Raw genomic sequence first — 27,142 nt, forward strand, 5'->3', positions numbered from 1 at the left:
GTGCGACAGGGAAAAGCCGGCTCTTATAGAAACAGAACCCAGCCTGAGAGCAGAGGGACAAGAAGCTGGCAAAGACTTACAGACGCAACAGTGTGTTTATGGGACTGTGACAGGCATAGCTCAGTAAAAGAATATTGTGACTGATCTGTAACCAAGATCTGATCAGAGAACATGGGTTAAATTCAGTAGTTTTATAAACTATGTGGGCAGTAAGACATCAAACAAAGCAGTGTTTCTCATGACACTTAAGTATTAAAAAAACAATAAACAAAGCCTGTAGATGTTTACGTACTTAGTTAGGTAACAAAAGGTCTTAAAAGAGATAAACTAAAATTGTCAGAACTTTTGGAGACACTAGATAACTTTCAGGGCTGAAGTGGGTGCTAGAATAAAAACAAGAAGTACACAGGAGTATCAAGGCAGGAGTTTTCTTAAAAAAATAAAAATAAAAATAAATAAATTTAGGGATGGTTGGGTGGCTCAGGGGTTTAGCGCCTGCCTTCGGCCCAGGGCGTGATCCTGGAGTCCCAGGATCGAGTCCTGCATCAGGTTCCCAGCATGGAGCCTGCTTCTCCCTCTGCCTAAGTCTCTGCCTCTCTCATGAATAAATAAGTAAAATCTTTAAAATAAAAAAAATCATTTACCTAATTCAAAGTCAACAGGTAATTTTTATTTCAATGGATATCTTCATAAAAAAACTTTAGCTATAGTTATGAAAGTCACAAATACCAACACAAAGACTTCTTAATAAATAACACGTAAAAGAAACACAGAATATGTAAGCATAGTCATACCAATTAATATTCAGCATGAAAGCAAATTCTGGCAGCATCTTCCCAGATTTCTTGTGGATACAAAGCTCCTCAGGGAAGAAAAGGGCTCCCTCTGCTGACAGGCCAGGGCCAGCTGTTAATTCTATTATTTTGGGACTAGAATGTTTTTACATGTTCTGCAGGACTTAGAAAAGGTCAATAATCCAGATAAGTAACATATTTACTGGTATTGCCTAAAAATCTAAAACTGCCTTGTACTTCTCTCTCTTTTTGCCTTGTACTTCTCCGTGCACCAGGACAGGCAGGAGAGTATGGTTGTTATAAACCTGAGTATCTTAGGCAGGGTGGGTAATTTTTTTCCTATATAAAAAATATGGGAGTATTAAAATGAGTATAACAATTTGTAGATAAAAAAATATGTAAGAAAGATAAATGAACCTATCACCATCAGTTTTTTAAAACCCAGCATAGGGATCCCTGGGTGGTGCAGCGGTTTAGCGCCTGCCTTTGGCCCAGGGCGCGATCCTGGAGACCCAGGATCGAATCCCACGTCGGGCTCCCGGTGCATGGAGCCTGCTTCTCCCTCTGCCTATGTCTCTGCCTCTCTCTCTCTCTCTCTGTGACTATCATAAATAAATAAAAATAAAAATAAAAAAAGTTAAAAAATAAAAATAAAAAAATAAAACCCAGCATAGATGAAGTAGATATGGCACAATCTTGCTATTTGTTGAATCTGATTTAGGACAGGTGTATACCACCTTTACCATACTATACTATTCTATTTTTGTATACACTGAAATCTTCTTTTAGAAATGCTTGTACCAAAATCAATTTCAGATCAATTAATACCTAAATGGTAAGACAAAAACCGTAAAAGTGGTAGTAGATACCATGAGAGAACTAGAAAATAATGACGCTGAAGTGAAAAAAAAACACAAAAGCCAAATGAAAATACTGGTAACTCTGACTTCATAATTTTCAGCATAACAAAATCCATCATAAAACAAAGTAAAAAAGACAAATGACAAGAGGAAAAAGAAAAATCTCAGGATTAATATACCTAATACATAAAGAGCTCTAACAAGTTAGGAAGAATAATCCCAACAACACACACAAAAAAAAACAATGGGCAAATCATAAGCAGGAAATAGCATCTTTATGAAAGGGTGTGTTCTCTCATAATTACGGTGAAACGAAACCTATTACTATTACTACTTTCACCCGTCAGATGAATAAGTATCAACTGAAGGGCACAGCCTAAAGTGATAGGGTTAAAGTTGCCTGACCCTCACAAGGGCAGCATGCCATTAGCTACCCAAAATGACAAATGCAAATATCCTTTCACCCAGTAATTCCACTTCTAGGATTTTGCATCTTACAAACTAAATCTGCACCTGTGCAAAATGTGTGGTTTCCTAAGGCAGTGGTTAAACTGGCAAAGGCTGGAAAACACCTAAAATGTTCACTCAAGGTAGCAGGTTAAATAAATACTGTACATCACAAGGAACTACCGTGTGACAGTCAAGAATAAGGAAGCTCTTTTTGTGCTATTATGAAATAAAGCCCAAATTAAATAGATGAAAAAAGTATACTGAAGAAAGACATAGTGTGCTGTTTGTGCTGTTTAAAAGTCTTTGTGTGTGGGGGTGCAGGGGGCCGGGGGGGGGGTGCTGAAAGGTAAATGCTTCCCAAAACAAGCCTGGAGCTGCTTCTATCACTGATGTGCTGTGATCACTACTACGAACTTTTGGGGAAGAGAAAGCTCCCTAACAGCTTGTCATCGTGAAGGGTAAATTCTTCAGAAGAGCTGAGAAGATGAAGGCTACTCCACTGCCAACACTGACATAAATTTTAAAAATAAGAAAGCCCCCAAATTCCTACTACTCTCCTGCTTCCTATAGTTAAAAAAAACCATGATGGTGGGAAAAAATAAAATTATTTCAACTGATAAAAGGTTAGAAAGTCATTTCATTAAGGAACGCACGGGGGTTGTTCTTGGTAATACACCAGAAAAGACAGATTGACACACACTCTTATGTAAACATAAACACACTACCAACGCATAACTTTCATATACTCGAGGCAACAAGACAAATTCCTTGACTCACTTCACTGCAGCAGTCTGGAGCAGCACCTGTAGCATCTCTGAGATATGCCTATACCGAATCAGAACCCATGCAATCTCAACAAATGCTATTTTAGGTGGTTCTATGGTTTTACTTCTGCAACTCCTCTACGGGACACTTTATGGTGCTATTTTTCTTAAGACTAGATAACTGAGCCTTTACTTAGAAATAAAGTTTAGAAATTACACATGTTCCCGTTATCATAAACATTAACATGCAATGTTTGCTGTGGCTAAAAGGGAATGAGGATCTAGCAAATCAGAGAAACGTTGTGAATGAATCAAAGGATAACAGGATCACAGAGGAAAACCAAGCAACCTTTCAAATATGTTTTCCTGAGGTTCCAACATGTTTTTTTTATGTAAACATTAGTGATCAAGTACCACCCCTTTCAAGTCAGTAGAGCAAGCAGCTTATATGCAACTGAAAATAATTTACATGCTGCCTGACCACCCAGTACTGGGACTCTAAACCCATTTGTTAAACCTTTATCACCGGCTAGCTTCTTTAAATTTCTTTTTGCTCTTCTGTTCATTCCAGATTTGTTCAGCTAGCCAAAGACATATGGCTAATCCAAGTTATTTCATTTCAACAAGTACTTCCTAATTCATTACTTTTGAGGACACTGGCTGTTTCTACCTATCTAGCAATTCATTATTACGCTACAGAACTCTTCTATCTTAAATTTTTAGAGGTTCAACCCTCTCCTCTCAGAAATACATTCTGTTTAACCCAAGAGAATAAAGAAAACTTATTTTCAGAGTGCTGAAACTGAGTGGTGTGTTTGGTTCATAAACGACAATCTCAGATAGTAAAGTAACCAATTTCTAAAAATATAAAAATGACTAACAGAACTGACCAAAAACAAACAAACAAAAAACTGAGTTGTATAAACAGTTCCAATCTTACTAAGAAGTATTAGCTCCAAGTAATTTCCCCAACTAATCTGGTTAACAAGAAAACCCAATAATCAGAATGCTGTATTTCCATTTAAAAAAAAAAAGATTATTTATTAGACAGAGAGAGAGACAGAGCGAGAGACAGCAAGTGCGCATAAGCAGGGGAAAGGGCAGAGGGAGAAGCAGACTCCCCACTGAACAGGGAGCTCCAAAGTGGACTCGATCCCAGGACCCGATATCATGACCTGAGCTAAAGGCAGACGCTTCACTGACTGAGCCACCCAGGCACCCCCAGATTGCTGTATTTCCAATCATGCCATTTAATTTGTCATATATGACAAATAAAATTACTGTAGTAACATATAATATATACTGCTGTAATATAAATGGCAAACATATACTGATTAGAGAACATTAAAATATGGCAAAGGGAAGAAAAGAAGCAATGCAAAGATAGGATGTGCTCAAATCCAGTTCAATTTAAGATACAAAATCTGATTTTACAACTCAATAGGACTTCATCCTTCCTCTATATCTCTTGCTTCTCTTCAGCACACTTAACCCTGAACCACCCACATGGGACTATCCAACACTGCCAATTAGCAACAGATATAATTCCAAATCTCAGTTTGGTTTCCCCTTTTACTCAAGGGTACTCTTTCTTCATCCTATTCTAGGATAAAAGGTTTTCTGTATTTTTGTTAATGTTGAAAGATAAAGAATCCTAAGTATATTATACAATGCAACCAAAGCAAGATATTATATATTGCTACCGTTTCATCAATTCCACTTTGTTAAACATATGTGATCAAGAATTTGACAGTATTTTCAAAATATGTACTTACTTATTAGAAAGCAAAACGGTGAGATGAAGGGTAACATCATCACCACTGGACACTGTAGGCTTCATTGTCTGAATATATCTGAGTGCTTGTCTGTGCTCACCCTGACTCATGAAGGCTTGAATAATTTTTGAATGTTGCCATGACATAGGTTTCACGGTAGCTGGGTGAAACAGAAGATCCAAGCCGCTCTGCAAAAATGACACAATAAGCGATAAATGCAGATATAACGTGCTGCATTTAGACAAAGTAGCTATCCTTTAAAAAGACAGGCAATCCTAAAGTCACAAGCAACACATTAAATATAACCTGTAAGGATCTACTTTAACCCACAATATGTTTTATTTTAAATAAAAGCCTTATCAAAAGCCCTGTTCTTTTGAGGCCTCATTAAGCTATTATATAAAATCCTTCTGCCTTCAACTTCATATATCAATGCCAAGTCCTGTGTTCTACAGCAATTGTGTCTCTAACAGAGCAATCACTGTATTTGCACTATTAGTAATTTTTTTATTATTTATTTCCTTCTTTAGGCAATATAGGACCTGGGATTCTGAACTGTTCCATCTCTGTATACTCGCTGCCTACAATCATGCTTGGTAAAGGTACTGGCTGAGCTGAGTCCACTGTAAATTACTGCAGAAGCAGACTGTATCATATCTGAAATGTCACATTTAATCCACAGCTATGTACTCCTTCTGAAATGCTAATGTTTTATGAAAGTTTACTCTAAGTGAGCAGACTTACCCCATAATCATTATGATCTATCAGCCAAAACCCTTGAATAAGTTTCACCTGGCCCCAAGGAATGGCAAAGGCAGTGGGAAATGATTCAATGCAAGAATCTGTTTTGTTTGGAAAGGAATACATAATATCAAGCAACAAATAAATGGTCTTTCAAAAAGAGAATTAAGGACAATAACAAGAAGAAAATATCCTATGTATCTATTTAAATGAGGCAGGAACAGACTACAGCAGCAAGAGGCTGGAAGAGACCACTTTTAGGATTCAACAACAGATATCCAAGTATAGCAGTGTTATTAAATGTGGGTCCAGCCAATCCTACAACCACTTCACTCATTCTCAACAGTAAGTACCACCGCAAAGGACATGAACTAAAGTCCACTTTCTTCATTCCTCAAGTCAGTAACTTACTAGCAAACTAAAGAGAGAGCTACAGACAAAACTCCAGGTACACAGTAGAACCCAGCAGCTTAAGCAAACACACAATGTATTGTCTTATAAATTATGAATGACAGATATGACACATTTTCACATTAAGAAACAGACATCAGTACAAAAATACCGCAAAGACCACTGGGCTCAGACTGAATGAGAAAGGTAACATTAAGCTAACTTATCGTGTATTTGCAGGGAACACGTAAGTTAACCTCATTAAGAAAGATCATTTGGCCAGCAATGTTTCAGAGCCACTGTTGGTAACTTTGGTGCATAGTTTCAGGTCTGCCATAGACGATCTAAACCCAACCAACAGACCCTGGGTTAACCTTCCTTTAAAAAAATTGCAAATGTGAAACTAAGATTAGACTAGATGTGCAAGGTTCCTACTACTCTCAAATTTTGATTTGGGTAATACATGAATCATTTGACAGTGTTTTAAAGGATACAACAGCATGTTTGCTTGTTTCAGTAACGTCGTCCAGTAGATATATGTCAAGCAGTGCCTATACAAGGGATAAAAAATTCAGTGTGTTTTATATATTAATTCACTAACACTGTTTTTCCCAGGCCTAGTGCCAGGTGTGAAAAATGCAGCTAAGCACATCCCCCGCGGCCCCTGGGCAGCCCTGTGGTCCTCACGTGGGCCAGTGTTGTGGAGAACGTACATGCAGACTAGAGGGAGGGTACTTTCCCGTGCCGCCTTCATCCCGCTTCCACAACCTCTCTACACCATCTCCTAACTGAGAGACCATTTCGTCAATCATCAAGCAATCCGGGTTCCACTTCCCTCTGCAAAAAGGGCAACATTTAGGATTATTCAATATTTGTGTCAATTCCTACTATCAGAACGATAAGCAGCAAACCCTCAGCGATCCCCACAATCAAAAGAAGAGAATTGAGAACAGGAACCCATTTAGTATCACGTGAAGTCCAGTCACTAAGAATCAGATGAACCCTGCTAAGGCCTCAGGCTTGGTCATCAATAAACCCATGTGCAAAGGTCAGGTCCTGGGGACAGCATGATCCTGCTGCCAGATGCCGAAGACTATGCTAGGTTTTACCATCCACAGCAAACTGCACAAGAGCATGGCAGCTGGTCGAGCATAAACATGCTGCAGTTCAAAGTCAAAGAGCTATGATTTCCATTTTACTACTTGAGAATCTTCTGAGCCTAGTGATTCCTTCAAAAAATTTATCACTGAGTGCCCACAAGGTGGTCAGCAGATGCTGTCCCTGCATCCTCATCTAATAACAACCAGGGTGGCAGCAGTTCCTACTTCCTATGCTTCCTGGGCAAGTCAAGCACTGCATCCACTACTTAATCTTTCTTTATACTGACTGTGCAACTTATGTGACAAGCAGGATTAGAAAGCATAGCAAACCCATTCAGAGACACACACTCAGGAACTAACAGATCTAGAATTTTAAAATATGCCTAACAGGGGCACCTGCCTGGATGGCTCAGTCAGTTAAGGGTCCAACTCTTGATTTTGGTTCAGGTCATGATCGTTCAGGGTTGTGAGATCAAGCCCCCTGTCAGGCTCAATGTTCAGCTGGGGGTTTGCTTGAGAGTCTCTCTCTCTCTTCTTCCATCTGCCCTCCCCCCAACTTGCATACATTTTCCCTTTCAAATAAAGAAAATCTGTAAAAATAATGTCTCATAAATCTCTCAAATCGGTGCTCAGTCTCCAAGATTATTTCTTCTAAAGCACCAAACTTGCCACACACCAAATTATACCTAGCACAGCCTTTTAAGTACTGATTTCTGGGTGATTCTGACAACACTCCTGGTTTCCGCATTCGTGAACCACTGCTCTCAACATTGCAGGCTATTCTACAAGTATCACTCCCACTTGAGAAAGAAGGCTATCTAATTCCAGAGACAGAACCCTGCTCTTTCTTCTATTATTTCTGCTTCTTTATTCCAAAGGAACCAATGAGGCTGATACTCATATACTTTAAAAAAGAGAAACAAAATAAGTCAAAGAAAACAGTGGTTGAAGCACTGAAATGCAACTGTTAACATAAAGAATGTAAAACGCCTAACTGGTGGTATGCTTCATGGTTTTTGATGTACTGGAGCTATTAGTTCTTTTCAGAGTAAGAATCCTCAGGAAAAATACTTGCTTAAGTGATAGAATCTCCTCTAATCAATCAATTGTGGTAACTACTTTAATTAGGAAATACTGAGTAGCCATACTCAAGTTATCAAATAAAGGTATAACCATTAGGTCAAAGCAAAGAGGCAAACATTACAATTAAAATAATGCTGGTAACAAATTCTGTCACTTAAGAATTCCACACATTTTTTCTTTCTGTAGCATGATGAATTCTGTTCTGATAAAGCAATCACTTCTTACAAAAGCAACTTCTATAGGTTTTAGAAAGTTCTGGAAGGTACCTTGCTAGACGCTCACACTTCTGTCGACGACTGGTGTAATAGTTCTGAATTACAGGGTAGTTGTAGTACAACCTGGACAACTGCACGGCATCATCTAGATTTTTTTTAAGAGTTGGGAAAAAAGTCAGTAATATTTCTAAAATATCCCAACAATACCTAAAGTTACCCACATTAATATTTTACTATAATTGCACAATGTTTAGTCTGCAGGCTTCCCAAATTTAAGTAATATACGGCCCTTTATTAACAGATACATAAATGAAAAAAGTCTCTCATGACGGTCCATAAAAAAACAAGGATGCTGGCTTAAAATTCTGGAAAATCTATTGCAGAAATGATTCCACTCCCCTAATCCTTAATCATTCCCTTAATTTCAAATGATAATCTAAAAGCAAGCAGTATTTACTATTTAAGTAAAAACCAAAGAAAATAATGAAAGAATAAGATCAACAGGGACAGAAGCACTTCTAAATAGAATCTAACGTGCGCCCTGGAAATGTAAGAAGTTAGAGGCTTGAGAAGTCAAAACAGGGGTGCCTGGGGGGCTAAGTGGGTGAAGCATCTGTCTTTGGCCCAGATCATGATCTCAGGGTCCTAGAATTGAGCCTCACATCTGGCTCCCTGCTCAGGGGAGAGACTGCTTCTCCTTCTCCCTCTGCTTCTGGCCGTCCCCACTCCTTCCCTGCTCATGCTAATAAGTAAAATCTTTAAAAAAAAAAAAGGTGTTCTAAACAAACACAGCAAAAGTCAAATTCTCTAATTCTTGGTATTGGCATGAATTACTAGATGAAAAGAGAACAGATGAAATTATATTGCTTGATGGCAAATCATCTTGATCAATAAGCATATTAAGAGAACACTTAAGGAGAAAAAGATCAGAGTATAAAACCCACAGTTGAATGGATCTAAATTATAGCTGATGATATCACTGAGCCCTTTTTTAGAAGCTACGTTTTGTCAAATATTCTTTCATGTCATTTGGCACAATAAACATGTATGGAAAGCCTGTTTATCAAGCATGGGGCAAGGCACTTGAGATACAAACTAAGAACGAACGTAAGACTAGAAGAAAATTAAGAGAGATGGCAGAAGAAAGGAAATCTGAAAAGTACAACAACCAAATGATAGAGACTAAAGAACGTTTCCATTAACATCTACAGATTCAATAAATGTTTTACCTAAGCCCTCTGGTAAAAGCCCAGAATGACAGAACCAAAGCACCACTTGTGTGTACTGGCAAATGAGCCGGGTAACCAGGCACTTTTTGTGTAAGTCCATGAGACCTGTGAATAGTGGAACACCAGTTGTGTAACGTTCAATTTATCAGCCACAAACGACAAATCAAGACACTGGACAGTTCTCAAAAACGAATTATCTGGTGACCTTTAACAGCATACATGGGGTTTTAAACACACTTAGCTTGAACAAATAACCTCCAAAATGCTGAACTAAGTAAGTAACTCACTGACTAGGCAATTTAGGTGAACATGCTTCCACCTTAGCTACATTTCCATTTACCTAGTTTCAGAAGTCAAATGTAGACATTAATGTAAACTAGTACAGTAATACCAATGTAGGTTGTTCAAACCAGGCTTTTAAGTGAAATTAGCAATCTTGGTTAAATGGCAAAACAGAGACAAACATTTACAAGGATTTCTGTGAATAAAAATTTATATATAAGAATTCAAAACTCTACTGGAAGTTCATACACGCTACCTTAACAGGAAGTTTAACCGTCAAATTTCCCAAGCTTGTATAAGCATGGGCTCATGGCACATCTAATAATGTTCTGTGGTTTCTATTTAAAAATAAGTAAAAATAAATTAAAAAGGCCTCTTTGCACTTTGCACAATGATGCATCTAAGACATCTATTCTTTCTTGGAGTAAAATCTAAATTAACTCATTCATGTAAGATAAACAGCACACCTCGCTCGGTGATCTCTTGGGCCTCTGTGGTAAAACAGTTTAAGACGGAATTAAGGTTGCTGAGAAGCAGGTGGCACTGTTGGAGAGACTGTATGGTCTGTGGGTCTATGAATCGACACGAACCATCAAACAGTGGTGTACCTTGTGGGATAAAATACAAAATTGGTTCTGACACAATACATCTGAGTTACTTAAAATCACAAACAAGATTTCTCAAACTCCTATTAATCACAGAATTAGATTACACATTAGATTTACAAAAACAAGGCTGAAATGGCAAATGATCTGAAGAAACCCAGAAGAGACAAATACAAATTCCTAGTTTTTTAAGACACAGAATGAACAATGGGATAAGAAGGGGATGGAGAGTCAACGGGAGATTGACTAGAAATTAGTTCTAATCATTAAATGCTTCTCCCTCGAAGAAATCTTTCATATCAGATCTTTTATGTACCATGATGTTTTGTGATGATTTTATAAGCACTTTTTCCACCTCCAGTCTTCAAAAGTGATTAATACTCAAAGACTTATTAAAATAAAATCGCATGCTTGTTACAACTCATTGTAGACTTGATTATCCTTTCATTTTAAACTCAACAATGAGTTTACAAATTCATTTTTTGGGAAAAAAATGGGTATTTTAGTTGCTACTGGCTACATCTTTTAGGTAAGATTTAATTACATTAATATTTAATGGGTAATTGGAAACCAGAAAACAGATGTTAATTAGAAATCCTTCCTAAAATCAATTAGCAATAATCGCGCCTCGGATAAACCTCATTGGCTATGATACTGCCACTGTGCAAAGCTTCCTTCTTCAAATCAAATGATTTCCTTTACTTCCAATACATTTAATATGCTACACTTTGTATTTTAATTATGTTTAGATAAAAAAAAAAAAAACAACTCCATTTGGGACACCTGGGTGGCTCAGCAGTTGAGCATCTGCCTTCAGCTCGGGGCATGATCCCGGGTTCCTGGGTTCAAGTCTCGCATCAGGCTCCCCTTGAGGAACCTGCTTCTCCCTCTACCTATATCTCTGCCTCTCTCGATGTCTCTCATGAATAAATTAATAATTAAAAACAAAAAAACTCCATTAACCAGTAATGAAGCTCAAGGCAGCAGTAATGGCTGAGTTACCAGGTTCAAACCTGAAGTGCCACATTATGCTCAAAGTATAACAAAGGCATATAATTTATGAATGGATCTGAATTTTTTTACATGAATTACATAACCAGTCCTGAAGACATTTTCCTCTAAAAAAAACCATTTTTTTAACCCTGACTCTGAAATACCAGGTGTTTGTTCTTGACTTTAACCGATTACTGAAATACTTAAAATTATTTCATGTTTAAAAGTTTCATAAATATGGCCTAAAATACCATAGAACCCCATGTCTTCCTAGTAACACGGCAGCAGATTCTCTACTACGAGTAACTTATTTATACAGTACACTTATTCATCATTGACACATGATAGAAATAGCAAAAACAAATAATTCTAAATGAACTTAAATCTTACTTTTATGTACAGGGCAATCATATACCCTGAACATCATTTTTGCACAAAATGGGTTTTTGATATTTATAGGACACCTCAAAACTCAAAGTGTATGACAGACGAGTAAAACTGTCAAGAAGAAAAGATTACTTCAAATGACTGATGACATCTGTTAGAGACGGAGGTTTTTTTTTGCCCTCCTATTCAGTTGTTTTATAGTCATAAATATTTTAAGTAGAAAGTGAGTAAGCAGAGGAGCTTCTGAGGTTACCTGGCACATTCTCCTAACTCTATCTTCAGCATCCTTCATAAATTCATCTCCTAAGATCAAAGATAAGGGTTTAACTCTGAAACTCAGTATTGCAGACATACTAACATGTTGCCAGTTTAACAATCTGTTGCAAAATCTTGCTCAAAAAAATAAATTTGTCAGGGTGCCTGATTGGTCAGTGGTACAGCGTGGGACTCCTGATCTTGAGATTATAAGTTTGAGCCCCACACTGGGTATAGAAATTACTTAAAAATAAAATCTTTAAAAGAAATGGTTTTCAGGAGCTTGGGTAGATGTCTGCCTTCTGCTTGGGTCATGATCCCAGGGTTCTGGGATTGAGTCCTGTGTGGGGCTCCCTGCCTGGTGGGGAGGCTGCTTCTCCCTCTGCCTCTGCTGCTCCTCTTGCTTGTGCTACTCTCTTTCTCAAATAAATAAAATCCTTAAAAAAAAAATGGTTTACAAGTTCCAAAATGAGTAAGTTATTATCGTCATGTACTTAAAACATAAACCAAGGTTAATTTTTTAATGTAATACTTACATAGTCTGTCAAATTCCTCTTTTGTAAAAACCACTTTATTCCATGTCCATTCAAGAACAAAACGCAGATTAGCAGCAGAATTTGGTTGCTCTTATTTGTAAATATCAATGGGGAGGGAGGGAAAATAATTACAAACAAAAAAATTAGTAACTACAGTGAGGAAATCTGACAGAGACCACACTGAGCAATGCCATCATCAACACTGACAAGAGACACAAACTGGTACCAAGCCCAAGAGATACAGCAAGGAGAACATCACTTCATGTAGTGCGGCTGTGAAAAATGTAAAATCTCCATCTAATTATGAGGAAAAATTAACAAGCACATTGAAAGGCTGGAAAATTATAGGCTTATATTCTTTAAACATGCCAATTTCTTGAAAGATAAAAGCCTAGGAATTGCATCAGAGTAAGAGAGATTAAAAGAACATAAACACTAAACGTAAAGCATATTGTGGGTTACATTCTGGACTCCCTATCCCTATAAATGCTACTGAGGACCTTACTGGCATGATTAGTAAGATTCCAATCAGATCTGGAGATCAGATAATAGCATGTATCAAGGTTTTCCTGATTTTTTTAAGTACAAAGTGGTTTTGTAATGAATGCTCTTGTTCTTGGGAAAAAAAACTAAAATACAAGTCAAGGAACGTGATGTCCTCAACTTATTCTCAAATGACTCAGCAAAAATGTGTGTAGAGTGTTTTTTTTAAAGAGGATACACAACAATGGGGATGAATTTCAGAGAATTTTGCTCAAGAGTCAAGACAAAAGTTATATATCTACTATATAAATTCATTTTTGAACATTTTGGAAATGACAAAATTACAGAAGTATAGAACAGACTGGTAGCTCCTGGGGCTTAGCAGTGGGGGGAGGCAGGTGTGGGGGACAATGTGGGGGTCCTGAGACATTGTACCAGAGGCTTACCAGATCTGCAAGGGGAGGGTGATAAAAGGGTATATAGGATCCCTCTACATAATGTCTTAAAACAGCAAGATGACTATAATTATCTCAAAGTTTAACTAAACTCTCCAAAGGAATTAATAATTTAGAAATTTTAAATACAAAAGTACTTTTTTATTTGTTAAAAATTATCATCTTGGGACACCTGGGGGGGGCTCAGTGGTTAAGTGCCTGCCTTTGGCCCAGGACGTGATCCTGCGGTTCCCGGATGGAGTCCTACATGCTCCCTGCATGAACCCTGCTTCTCTCTCTGCTTGTGTCTCTGCCTCTCACTGCGTATCTTTCATGAATAATAAATAAAATCTTTTAAAAAAAACAAACTAGCATCTTACCTTCTTTTGTCCACTTTTTGATACATCCAGTCAAAAGTCCCAGGCAACTTGTGTGGATCGCTGCTGACAATATAGCTTCTAACTGTTCTTCCTGAATCACACATTAAAAAGGGGGGGGGGGGGGATAGTAAGAATTGAAGAAAAGGATATCTGATTACAGACTCAAAGATAGCAAGTTCTGTAAGAATACAAACGTTTAGGGGCACCTGGGTGGCTCAGTCGGTTAAGCATCTGATACTTGGTTTCATCTCAGGTCATGATCTCTGGATCCTGGGATTGAGCCGCACATTGGGCTCCATGCTCAGCTGGGAAGTCTGCTAGAGATTTTCTCTTTCCCTTCTTCCCCTGCCTCCTGCCCCCCTGCATGCATGCTCTCTAAAATAAATAAATCTTAAAAAAAAAAAAAAAGAACACCTACATTTAAAGGCTTATAAAATCATGACTCACTAGGCGGCTATAAACAAAAAGCCAGACAGTAACAAGTATTGGTGGTAATACAGAATACCTGGAATCCCCATACACCGATGGTAGGGATACAAGATGGTAAAGCCACTTTGGTAAACTGCCTTTAATACTGCATCACCTCATGACCCAGCAACTCCACACTCAAGGGAAATGAAAACACGTGCCCACACCAAAACTGTTCATGAAGCAACAGTATTCATCATAGTCCCAAACTGGAAACAAGTCAAATGCCCATCAACTAAAGAACGAATAAATGAACTGCAGTACGTACACTCCTTACAGACATTACAGGACACAGACGTTAAACAAGATGAAGGGCTGACACATGCTACAACACAGATGAATTCGTATAAATAACAAGGAAGGCTATGAAGACAGAAAACAGATGAATGCTTATCAAAAGCCAGGGGTGAGGAGGAGGGAGGAAAGAATACGGGGGTTTTGTGGGGGCAATAAGTGTTCTAAACTGAATGTAGGCAATAAAATTATTAAAAAAAAAAATAAAACTGAATGTAGGGATAGGAGTACAATTCCATGGATTATTATTATTATTTTTAAAGACTTCTTTATTTATTCATGAGAGAGACAAAGAGAGAGGCAGAAACACAGGCAGAGGGAGAAGCAGGCTCCATGTAGGGAGCCCAACGTGGGACTCAATCCCGGGACTCCAGGCTCATGCTCCAAGCTGAAGGCAGACGCTTAACCGCTGAGCCACCTAGGCATCCCCCAGAGATTTATTAAAAACTATGGAATTATACATTTTAAGCAAGTGACTGTAAGATATACCTGTGTCTTAGTCTGTTACTTAAAATCATTATAAATCACACTGAATATCCAAGAAATCTAAATTCCATTCATTCAAGTAGCAAACTTTATTTTATTTTTATTCAAACTTTTTTAAATGAAAAAAGAGGAGTCAAACAGGAATAGAGGGGCTACAATATGATAAAGGTTCCCCTAAAATGAAGAAAGGCATGACCCCAAATTGGACTCCAGTAAAGCAATTTACATTGACATCAGGGACAAAATAAGAATGTCTGCTGGTACCATTATCTTTACACAGTTTGAAGAAGTTCTACCAAATGCTGTGAGAAGATGACAAAAAATGGAAAAAGAAAATAGAAGCCTGTATTTGCTGATGACTGCACATCTTGAAAATCTAAGAAATTCTAATGTGGTTAAATATATATTAAAGTGAATATACAAAAATCAATTGCATTTTTTTGTACTGGCAATAACCATCCAGAAATGAATACGTGAAAAATGTTCTACTAACAAAGAGCAAAACTATAGAACACTTAGGGATAAAAATCAGAATGAGATTTGTTAGAACTATAAACTCTTGCTGATAGAAAACCAACCCTGAATAAATGGGAACATATAACATTTACACTTGGACAAAATGATGATAAAAATATCAATGCTCTCCAAAATCAATGTGAATATAACACTTTTCCAAAGAGAGTTTCGGGCAGCCCAGGTGGCTCAGTGGTTTAGCGCCGCCTTCAGCCCAGGGCGTGATCCTGTGAGTCCCAGGATCGAGTCCCATGTCAGACTCCCTACATGGAGCCTGCTTCTCCCTCTGCCTGTGTGTCTCTCTGTCTCTCTCTGTGTCTCTCATGAATAAATAAATAAAATCTTAAAAAAAAAAAAAAAGAGTTCCAATGGGAGTGCTGGATAAAATCATCTTATAATTAATACAAAAGAATAAATGCCTATAAATTGACAACTACAGAAAAAAAGGGGCCACATTAGCAAATATTAAAGCAGTATCTTAAAATGGCATAGAATTAGATGAGATTAAAGGGATGAAATAAAAACCCAGAAACAACGCGGTACAGACACAGGAAATTAAATAAATGTGGTATGTCAGTCAGTAGAATGAGAAAAGGATATTCTGCATTCTAAACTAGAAGTGTATGTATAGCACAGCTGGACTCTTCATCATCTGGGAGAAAGAACAATCAACCTTTGATGTGACACACAAAGATAAACTGAAGCCTTAAATGTTAAAGAAACATTTAAATCTTACATTTTTTTTTAAGATTTTATTTATTTATTCATGAGAAACAGGCAGAGACATAGGCAGAGGGAGGAGTAGGCTCCCTACAGGGAGGGATGTGGAACTCCATCCCAGGACCCTGGGATCACGCCCTAAGCCAAAGGTGCCCAGGTTTAGATTTTTAAGCCAGAGCTATAAAATATATTTGACTACAAAAATATCAACTTGTATGTAGCAAAAGATACCATAAAACAAATCACAAGGAAAACAGTAGGGGGGTATCTAGAAGGCTGACAACAAAGATGGTAAATATGTATCATAGATTTCCATAGCCAACCCAGTAAAAAAAAGGGTTAAGACCTAAAATATGAAATTAACAGAATACTGACCAGCCAATAAAAATATAAATTGCACTTATATCTTCCTTTTTGTGTACATGAAGAAGGGATAAAGAGATGCATGAAAGAAAAGTAGACATAAAACCCATGCACTATAAATATAAACTAACAAATGATTACAAAGTGGACACTGATAAGACTACCACTCGGGTTTAGATTCAGAGTATTCGGCAGTAACATGGAAGCTCTGTGTCTGCTGCCACCCAACCCTCCCGTCCACCATGACAACCACAATCTCTCCCCTGCCTTCTGAAGCCATCATTTTCTTGCTTTTCTTTTTTGCTTTACCTCTACATGTGCATCTCTAAAAAATATAGTTAATTTGGTCTGTTCTAGGAATGAAGTTAAAAAAAAAAAGATACAATGAAGAATGGTCAACAAAATATCAACAGTTTCATGCCTCCATACACTTTAGCCAATTTTCTAAGTTCAAATTATTCATGTATTATTATACATAATTGGAAAAAACCCAAAATGCATTGGAATACCAGATTTAATCACAGAAAACATGAAATGCTGTTTTATTCACGTGGCTGAACTATAGGTAATTTTTTTCTCATTTCAAATTTTTAAGATATTATTGCTTTAACTAAACTTGCCAATAATGTAATTAGAAAAAAAATCTGTATCAATAAGTTCCCTAAAATGAGAAAGTTAAATGGAGCACTTCAAGTGCCCAAGTCCCTGAAGACCATGAACAGTAAGTCCTCTGCCATCACCCAGCTGGAGCACTGGGCAGGGTGTGTCCCTGACAGAAGGACAGGTAGGGCCACCAGTGCCAGACTTACCTAAAGTCTTTTAATGAACCCAAGTCAGAGCTGCATAAAGCTATCTTGAGTCTCGTGCTTTTTCTACTTGTCTTCTTGAGGGCAGGGAAATGGACACCTACTAGCCTGAATGTGTATGGCTGGAAATCAGCAGCCTCATAGTTGGATTGTGCTGTTTTATCAACAACCCTCAATGTATTCTTGGGCCATGAGACAGAAAGAACAAATCTATCTCTTCCGCACAACATACTAGCAATTCTTCTGTAACTCTCACCTGGTAGATGGGTTAAAAAGACCATACAACTCATGATGAAATAAAGAAACCTCATAAACTGCTGTAGACTTTCTGAAAAAAAGAAAATGCTTGCTATCTATGGATAACGATGGAACACAGCCATTTACTTTTTGCCTCTGTATCATCACCAGATCCCAATGATGATTGTTAAAAGAGCAGAGGAAGGTATCAATCGAGGGCAAAGAAAAGAGAAGACATCGTGGGGCAAGACAGGTCACCCAAATCTGTGAACAGTAGTAATGAGGAAAGGTGATGGACCCAGCGATGTGAGGGAAACTGTGTCCTCAGGTCCTCACAGAGGGGAGTGGTGTGAGAACAGAGTTGGGGTAGCTCTCCGAGCAGTCAGCCTAAGTTCTTGGAGAGACCACACACAGAGAAATTGGGGGCAAGGGTGGTCAGACACAGGGCTGGAAGCAGGCAACAGGTAGACAGTCTACAGAACAGCCAGTCACATACCCTCATTTTACAGAAACTTGGAACCTTCTCACAGGCTTTCAGAAGATACTGGATTCAAATAAAGCAGTGATTCTCAAAACACTGCATCAGAATCACATCAAGAGGGCACCTGGGTGGCTCAGCAGTTGAGCATCTGCCTTTGACCCAGGGCATGGTCCTGCAGTCCCGGGATCGAGTCCCATTTGGGCTCGCCTTGGGGAGCCTGCTTCTCCCTCTGCCTATATCTCTGCCTCTCTCTGTCTCTCATGGGTAAATAAATAAAATCTTAAAGGAGGAGAAACAGGCTCCCTATCAGGAGCCCAATGTGGGACTCAATCCTGGCACCTGAGGGTCTCACCCCGAACCAAAGGCAGACGCTCAATCACTGAGCCACCCAGGCATTTCTTTTTAAAAAAATATTTATTTGAGAGAGACCGAGACAGTGCCAGCGAGCAGGGGGAGGGACAGAGGGAGACAAGTAGATTCCCCACTGAGCAAGGAGCCCCAGGCAGGGCTCGATCCCAGGACCCTGAGATCATGACCTGAGCCAAAATCAAGAGTTGGACGCTTAACTAACTGCGCCATGGTGCCCCCACATCAAAGGCTTCTTAAAACACTGAGTGCTGGCTCTACTCCTGAATTTCTGACTCAATACTCCAATGACAGAAACCAAGAACAAGCTCCCAGTGATCACATACTTTTGTTCTATACCATGAGATCCACCTAAGCCAAGACGATTTTCACTCATGTGGTCTTGTTCCCTTGCACCTGTGCAGTTCTCACAGGAGCTGGAAAATGGCTCCCGGCCTCTTATAACAACTTCTATTCATGACGTGTCTGAGGCTGCCATGATGGGCTTCCTGTCCTACAGCCTTCTGTACAGCTAAGTGAATCTGGTGTCAAGTTATGGCCTACCGAGTCCTGGGATTACGTATTTTAAGCCAAACATAAGACCACAGTACTGATCACACAGAGTGAGCATTACACTACTTAATCTACTTTTGCAGAAATTATTTAGCAGATTTTAATTATGATAGAAAGCTAATAACGTAATTCAGAAGGAACAAGAGCATTCGACATCATCTCACCTGACTTAAACTGGATGGGTGAGTATCAGTAAGTCTTGGTGACAGAAGGCCAGCCATAAGACACCGATTATAGCCATCAGGTATGAATTCACTCAGAGATGCTCCTGACTTCTTCAAAAACCTCAATGTCTGTGAAAATTGATGAATAAATACCAATCAACACACAATTTGAAATAATCAAATTTAAGAAGTTAATAAACTCATCACTCTACACTTAATATTTTGATACTGATTGGAAACTGTAAAAGACTCTCACTTCTTGCAAGGAAAAAGGTTTATGGGTTGAGCTAAACCAATACATGCTAGTTATGAATAAATCACTGATAAGGGTACTTTGGGTGGCTTTTTGTTTTTATGATGGGTAAGCCTATCACCTCTAAAGCTGACACTCAGTGACAACAGATCTTAATGAACACCCCCCACACCCCACACACAGCCCTGCAGTTTATTCCTCCTGATCTAATGTAAAAGAGTTAATATGAAGTATAGATATGGCATTCATGCACATCTAGCAGATTATCAACCTCAAAATCTGCCACTCTGTGTTTTCCTGGAAAAGTCTTTTTCGATCTATAGTCGAAATTACCCACTCCATGGCAGGCACTGTGCTAGGCACCTTCTTTGAGTTACTCCACTTATTCATAAACTTCCTGAGATGAAAGAGGAGAATTAAGAGTATGAATAAAAAGGGATATATATTGTTAAGGCACTGACCTACTTCACTCTTTTCCTTAAGGTTCAAGTAGCTAACATCCACACAACCCCAATACTTCTTCTGGGAGGTTGCCATCAGTAACTGATGCTACTAGTTGCTCATATCACAAACCTAGCAGAAGCTACCATTTAAGCTGAAACAACAGTTTATATAATTAACACTAAATAAAAGTTTAAATCTGTGATCTGACTTTAGTTCAGTAAGATACACTCTATCTACATAGTTGTTACCTACCTCCTTTTGAAAGCCATTACAAGTTACATGAACAATTCCTGAGTTTAACAAACAAGTGGCATCTAAAACAAAGATGTAAAAAAAAAAATCTGCTTACATATTATATTTTAGATGGCATTAATAAAACAACACTTATCCTAACAAGAGACTGCTAGGCAAGATATCAAAATTATTACATACAATAAATTTTAAAATAATTTTTCCAGGTATTTCTATCCTGATAAGATACCAAACTTCAACATAAATAATAGTTTTTTTCTAGCAAATCCATAACAGTGGTAATTTTTTCATAAAACATCCAAGTATTAAAATTCTCATGTACATATCAAATTAATTTCCTAAGCATACCCATGTATTAACTAACGGTAATGAGATATGACCAGGTAACTATATACATACATACACACACACACACACACACTATACATATATATATAATACACTAACTACGTATTGCCCATTTATGTACACACACACACACACACACTATACATATATATATATTACACACAAACATTCTCGCGTGTATTATTTTTCTCAAAAGGCAATGTTAAGGAAATACATACCAAAATTGTAAATATTTGCGTTAAAAAACTGCTCAGGAGGTGGATATGAAGGAGGGATTCCTCGACTTAAGCTTCTCTCATTTACTAGTACATCCAAGATATAATGTGGGTACGTCTTATTCACAACAGACTCCAGTGACCACAATGCAAAATAAGAGCAATTATGCAGATACTCTCCTGATCTAAAAGAAAATTTTACAAAATTATCAAATCACTGAGCTGCCACACATACAAATACAAAAAAAGAGAGGGAGAAATCATACCTTAATGAATCTGGCATTTGTGCATGATACCAACGATTTATGTCAAAAAGCCCCAAATACATAGAGGGCTTTCCTTGTCCATATATATTCACCTGCCAGGTAAAGACTGAAACACTAGTGTCAGGAGACAGAGCTAAAAGAAAGAACATAATTTTTATACATTGAGTAATCACAAAGTAAAATGATCTCAAATAAAATTTTAGCAACATTTTCTCATAAATTATGAAGTTTTAATCATACTTGATATGTCAAAGCACATTTCTATCACTCATTCTGTAAGTGGTACCTTTAGATCTTGTAAAGATATATCTTATATCTTTACTGTTTCTCCATTTCAAGAAGATTTCATTAAAAAGTACTAACCAGCAAAGTTATTACTGGTTTGTTTTCGTTTAACATTTTGGCAACTTTGAGGTACTAGAGGGAAAAGCAGACAATTATTTGCATTTTCTCCTAACAAGGGCAGACAGCCAGTACCAGAGATTGTCAATACTGAAAATGGAAGTTGTGAGGCACCCAGCTTTCTAGTGGAGAAGGGCTGCTCCAACTCTATGGGAAGGGGAGTGAGGGGATAGAGACAAGCACCTGGACAGTGGTTGTGGGGAACGGAAAGACAAGAACAAGTAGGAGGCATCAACAAGTAAGAGCATCGACAAGAGAGAAAAAAGCAAACATCTGAGACACATCTAATGGGAAACATAAAAGCAGAGAGGAGTAGGGAATAAGAGGTAGAGTCTGAAGAGTGGTATTCTGGGCACTTTTAGCTGGATGTGAAGACTGGACCACAAACACAGACGTAGGACAGGCACAGAGGATGTACCCAGGATGGAGGAGCTACCCATGAGAGTGAATCCCAATTTAAACACACACAAACAGGACTCTACTCTAGGGAACATGCCCAGAGCTGAACGAACCTACCCCAGGACCATATTTCTTTCTCACAGCCACCCTTTGCAAAAAGTACAACTGTATTATTCCACTCACAGGTGGGTAAAGGGAGGCTCAGAAATGTTAAATAATTTGTCAAGGGTTACAACTAGTGACAAAGCTGACATCTGAAGCTACACTGGATTCCAAAATCTATGGCATTTTTACTGTGCAGCAAGGGTTGTTTAGCAGGAAAAAGGGATGATACTAAACGAAAGAGAAAAACTAAAGACAACCAAGTCATGTTTGCCATATGTGTCAAAAAATACACAAGGAACCATTATTTTGACTATTCATACTAGTCAAAACTAGAGACCATTCTTGTGTGTTTAGAGAGCTGGATTAAAATACAATGGTCCCCCCCCAAAAAAAAATACAATGGTCCCTCATTTAAGGGTCCTTTGATCTACTCTACTTGGGTTCTGCACAGCAAACTGGAAAGTAAGAAATACCAAGTATCTCATACAGACCTAAAGCAATTCTATAATCAGTATTCCAATTTTTTTAACTGCCAGGAGTATGAACTCTAAAAAGCAATATCTGTCATAAATCTTAAATCAAGATAAATATTAAAATCAAGCATTCCACATGACATGTAAGACTGCTTTTAACCAACCTTCATTCATACCTTCCTCTCTGTCGCCATGATATCGATATTTCTCTATACTCTGGCACCCCAAAAGTTTGGTATTACTAGTCTGTCCCCTCAAAGGAAACATGCCACCTGTGAGGTCCAGTGTGTATCTCTCTTCACAGTACTCTAATCCCTGAAACATAAAATGTACACAAATCTCTATCTTAATAGAATTCTAAGCCAGAAGACATTAAAAAATTAAATGTTCTCTGAATTTAAAAATTTTTCATACAATACAAAGAAAACACAAACTTAAAGAATAAAGAGAACAAATCACAGAAAAAGGCTCTGAAATTTTATATGGCTTAAACACAAACAAAAGATTAAACTCAGTTTCTTAAAAATAGTAACCAACAAACCTTCTAAGGCAGTCATCAAACACGAAAACCTTCATGTATTTTCAGCTAGAGTGTAAACTGGACTAACCATCACAATTATGTACAAATATACTCAGGCCAGCAAACCTCTTCCTGTGTTCTCAGTGAAATTCTTGCTCTAGAATAGCAGCTTGTAAATTTTTTTTGCTCATCATTCTCTTTAAGAATCTAAAAGCTGAGGCACCTGCGTGGCATAGTCAGTTGAGTGCATGAGTCTTGGTTTTGGTTCAGGTCGTGGTTTCATGGTTGGGGAATTGAGACCCTCTTTGGGTTCCATGCTCAGTTTAGAGTCTGCTTAGGATTCTCTCTCTCCCTCTACCTACCCCTCCTACCCACCATGCTCTCTAGAGAGCATGTGCTCTCTCTCAAATAGATACACCTTTAGGGGGAAAAACAATCTAACAAAAGCTATGAAACTTTCCCCATAAAAATGCATAAGCATAAAAATGTTACATATAATTCATGGATTCTTTAAAGCCCATCCACATAACCTCAAACACTAGGTTAAGAAAGCCTATTCTATACAAAGAAATGTAGGGGCAACATGGCTATTAGCAGCATGCCACTTTTTCTTAAAGAATTCAGCTAGAAAAATAGTCACCTGAAAGGCTAATGCACTTATCCTTTTTTATAAGTGGAAAAACCATTTTTTTTAATTTAAGAAATTGTATTTACTTTATAAAGATTTTTATTTTTAAATGGGGTGCCTGGGTGGCTTAGTCAGTTGAGCATCTGACTCTTGATTTCAGCTCGGGTCATGATTTTGGGATTGTGAGATTGAGCCCTGCATTGGGCTCCATGCTAAATGTGTACCCTGCTAAAGATTCTCTCTCTCCCTCTGCTCCCTACCTCACTTGCACTCTCTCTTTCAAAAACACAACAAAAAAAGATTTTAAGTACTCTCTACACCCAACGTGGGGCTCCAACTCACAACCCTGAGATCAAGAGTTGCATGCTCCACCGACTGAGCCAGCCAAGTGCCCCAAAACTATTTATAAAGTCACCCCATGGCTTACTGCTTGATATATTAGAGCAACAAAGTGGACCTCTTTTTCCTGAGTATCAATTAGGTCACAAGATGAGTCTTGCTCAATCCCTTCATTTCAGATGAAAATGATAGGTGGGGAAGTTAAGAGGGCTACCTTGGTAAAACAGCTAGTCTTCTGATCCCTAATCTAACACTTTTCTTCATTACACTGTGAATACAGCACTAACTTGAACAGAAGAATAACTTTTCAATATGTTATTATCTTCAAGACTAAAATAGGCAAACAACGATAAAAATGGTCATAATGAACCCATATTCCCGGTACATTTACCTCATACAAGACTTGCCCTGATGCCAAACACTTTCTATCACCAAAGGCCAGCTGAAGTAGATGTAAACTCAAAACATCCCCTTCACTGAAAGAAACAGAAACGAGCTGAGAAGAAACACTAAAGATCCTTTTAATACATCAAGTATCTCTTTCTGTCCAGTAGACAATATTGAGCGCACATGACAAATTGAAGGTCAATGTGAAGAACTTACCTTTATTTGGTTGTTTTCACAAAATGCACTCCTCTGAAACAATAACTAATTTTTATCTGTAACAGATTCCAATTAACTTAAGCTGATGTTATTTGCACATTTCAGGTGACCCCTTCTGTGGCAGAGATCACAAGCGTTTACCCAACATTCCTTCTCCCCATCTTTAACAGGTGTGATCTAGTTAGGCACATGGCTACCTGAAACATTTCCCAGCTTCCTTTAAGATGGATGCAGCAGGCCCACGTTCTGGCCAACAGGATATAAACAGAATTATCCCATGGCAACTACAGAAAACCCTCTTTAGAGGACTGCCTGTCCTTTGCTGCTTCTTCCTGGTCTCTTCCTCCACCTTGCTAGGCTTCTACCTCAAATGAAGAAGTTGCTGCCCTGAACCACAGAATGAGGGCTCCAGAATATGAATAGAAGGCAAAGATACCAAATCAACTCTTCACTGCTCAAGTACAGTATGCAGTAAGTATTAAGACCACTGATTTCCGTATTGTCTGAATTTGAATTCTTATTCTTTTTGGCTGATCCTTCTTAAAACACATATTCTACTTGGCCTCCAGGATGTCACACAATCTTCACGTTCCTTACACTACACTACCCTTAGTCCTCGGCTGGCTGTTCTACCCTCTGCTTCTCCACCATCAATTATCTTCAAGTGCAGAAAGGTTCCTAGCTCTCTTCTCTAATTATTCTCACTCTGGGCTGGTGGTTCTCTATCTTGTTTGCTTATTATTAGAATCACCAGAGGAGCTTTGAAAAAATACTTATGCTTAAACCCAATCACCAGAAATTGATTTAATTGGTCTGATCTAGCCAGACCAAATTCAAACACTTACTTTATCCTCCCTATGTAAATTAGTTCTACTCTTCTGACCTCATCTGTGACCTATACATACATTCTACCCTTTACTACTCTTCTTGTTGTGTGCCTTGAGACATTTTTCTAAGGCCTTTGCATTCTTTTCCCCAGATTACCTCCATGGCTCTCCTACTGACCTGCCCCAACTTCTTTCAAATCTCCCCAACTATACTATCTAAAAGAGCAGTTCCCTACACCATATTCTAGATCTCCTCTCCCAGTTTTATTTTTCTGTATTTAACATCAATACTTGAAATTACATGAAATATATGCACTAGTATATTTATAAAATGTAGTCACCGAAATATAACATCTAGAAGTACAGAAACTTATTGGTGTTATGCATCACTACATTTTCTACAACAGTCACTAGCACATATAAACACTTAATGATTTTGTGGAATGAATAAACACATGGACATGAAACAAAAACAAATAATCTCTAAAAGACCAAATACTAAAGATAAACTGTATACAACCAACATTAAAGGGAACAGCAGTTTTTTCATTCCCCTTTGCAGATTACAAAATTAACATGGCTTTTATTCTAATTGATGAGCACCATGGCAACAATTTAAGATCGATACTCATGTAATTCCATGGTGGTATAATCACTCTACAAGTGATTCTTTTGGTTTTCCTTTTTTATTCTGTTTATATAATCATTCTGATGGAGAAAAGGAAGGACCATATCACCTGTCTTTCTAATTGAGACTTATACTTCATATTATTTTCATCCACTTATAATACTAATGCCATCTACTTATACATACCAACATGTGTATAAGCATTATTTGTGTAAGTGCTATTTGCATGTTTATGACTATTATTTATACATGTGTATACATATTATTTGTATATGTGTATATATGTATTTTTATTTTGTATTGTTCACATATATGTAAACAAATGTAAATAATCTTATATGTAATATCCAGGAGCTTACAGACTGCTCTATGTCTACCCACAGACCACATGTCAGGAACTCTGCTTTAAATCATATTACATGGGACACCTGGGTGGCTCAGTGGTTGAGCATCTGCCTTCAGCTCAGGGCATGATCCCAGGGTCCTAGGATCGAGTCCCACATCAGACACAGGGAGCCCGCTTCTCCCTCTGCCTGTGTCTCTCATGAATAAATAAAATCTTAAAAAAAAAATCACATTACATACATATACCAATATATATCAGAGCCTTCATCAAATTCTCAAAGAGGTCCATGACCTACTAATTTAAGGGCCCAAATCAAAGACTAGAAGTGCACAAAAATACCCCTCTCAAAAATATCTCACATCAATAATACCAACAAATGCAAAGTAAATCATATAGGAATAAATAATCCAACTTATCAATTAAATTAACCCTGTCCTATTAAAAGGATATACAGAATACTAGGAAGTGGTTTAAAAGTCACTACAGAATTGTTCCCTTGGGTTACTTATTCGGTGTGTTGTGGATAATAAAGATAAGTAAACACAGGGCATCACTGTAAGAGAAACAGAAACAGTATATTCTGCCCATAGTTTAGACTGGGATTCATTTGTGCTTCAAATGCAAATACAGTTGACCCTTGAACTGTTAGGGCTATCTGTATGCAGTTTTTTTTTTTTTTCAATAAATACAACGGGAAATCTTTGGGAGATTTGTGACAATTTGAAAAAAACCTGCAGATGAATCGCACAGCATAGATATACTCAAAAAATTAAGCAAAACCTTAGGCATTATTTTAAGAATATAGTATATAACACATTTAACACACAAAATATGTGCTGTTGATATTTATTCATTTGGCTTCTGGTCAACAGTAGGCTATGAGTAGCT

At 37.8% G+C, this 27,142-nt stretch overlaps 1 protein-coding gene and 1 pseudogene across 7 annotated transcripts in view; both read right to left on the reverse strand.

The window, feature by feature from the left end:
* AHCTF1 (AT-hook containing transcription factor 1) overlaps positions 1–27,142 on the reverse strand; it is a 77,646-nt gene that overhangs the window by 25,841 nt on the left and 24,663 nt on the right. For 6 of the 7 annotated variants that reach the window (XM_055324274.1, XM_055324278.1, XM_055324280.1 and 3 more), the window contains 15 exons: positions 24,242–24,326; positions 22,528–22,678; positions 20,985–21,117; positions 20,722–20,903; positions 20,156–20,217; positions 19,207–19,335; positions 13,757–13,847; positions 12,460–12,549; positions 10,151–10,291; positions 9,402–9,506; positions 8,224–8,317; positions 6,488–6,611; positions 6,269–6,325; positions 5,388–5,534; positions 4,644–4,831 (listed from right to left, as the gene is read on the reverse strand). In XM_055324274.1, coding sequence (XP_055180249.1) covers positions 4,644–4,831; positions 5,388–5,534; positions 6,269–6,325; positions 6,488–6,611; positions 8,224–8,317; positions 9,402–9,506; positions 10,151–10,291; positions 12,460–12,549; positions 13,757–13,847; positions 19,207–19,335; positions 20,156–20,217; positions 20,722–20,903; positions 20,985–21,117; positions 22,528–22,678; positions 24,242–24,326 — 1,779 coding nt within the window. The remainder of the gene's footprint in view (positions 1–4,643; positions 4,832–5,387; positions 5,535–6,268; positions 6,326–6,487; positions 6,612–8,223; positions 8,318–9,401; positions 9,507–10,150; positions 10,292–12,459; positions 12,550–13,756; positions 13,848–19,206; positions 19,336–20,155; positions 20,218–20,721; positions 20,904–20,984; positions 21,118–22,527; positions 22,679–24,241; positions 24,327–27,142) is intronic. The other variant, XM_055324275.1, reaches the window with a different exon arrangement.
* LOC129509172 (U4 spliceosomal RNA) lies at positions 10,810–10,960 on the reverse strand (annotated as a pseudogene).

This window comes from Nyctereutes procyonoides, unplaced genomic scaffold, assembly GCF_905146905.1.
Source record: "Nyctereutes procyonoides isolate TBG_1078 unplaced genomic scaffold, NYPRO_anot_genome, whole genome shotgun sequence".
NCBI lineage: Eukaryota > Metazoa > Chordata > Mammalia > Carnivora > Canidae > Nyctereutes > Nyctereutes procyonoides.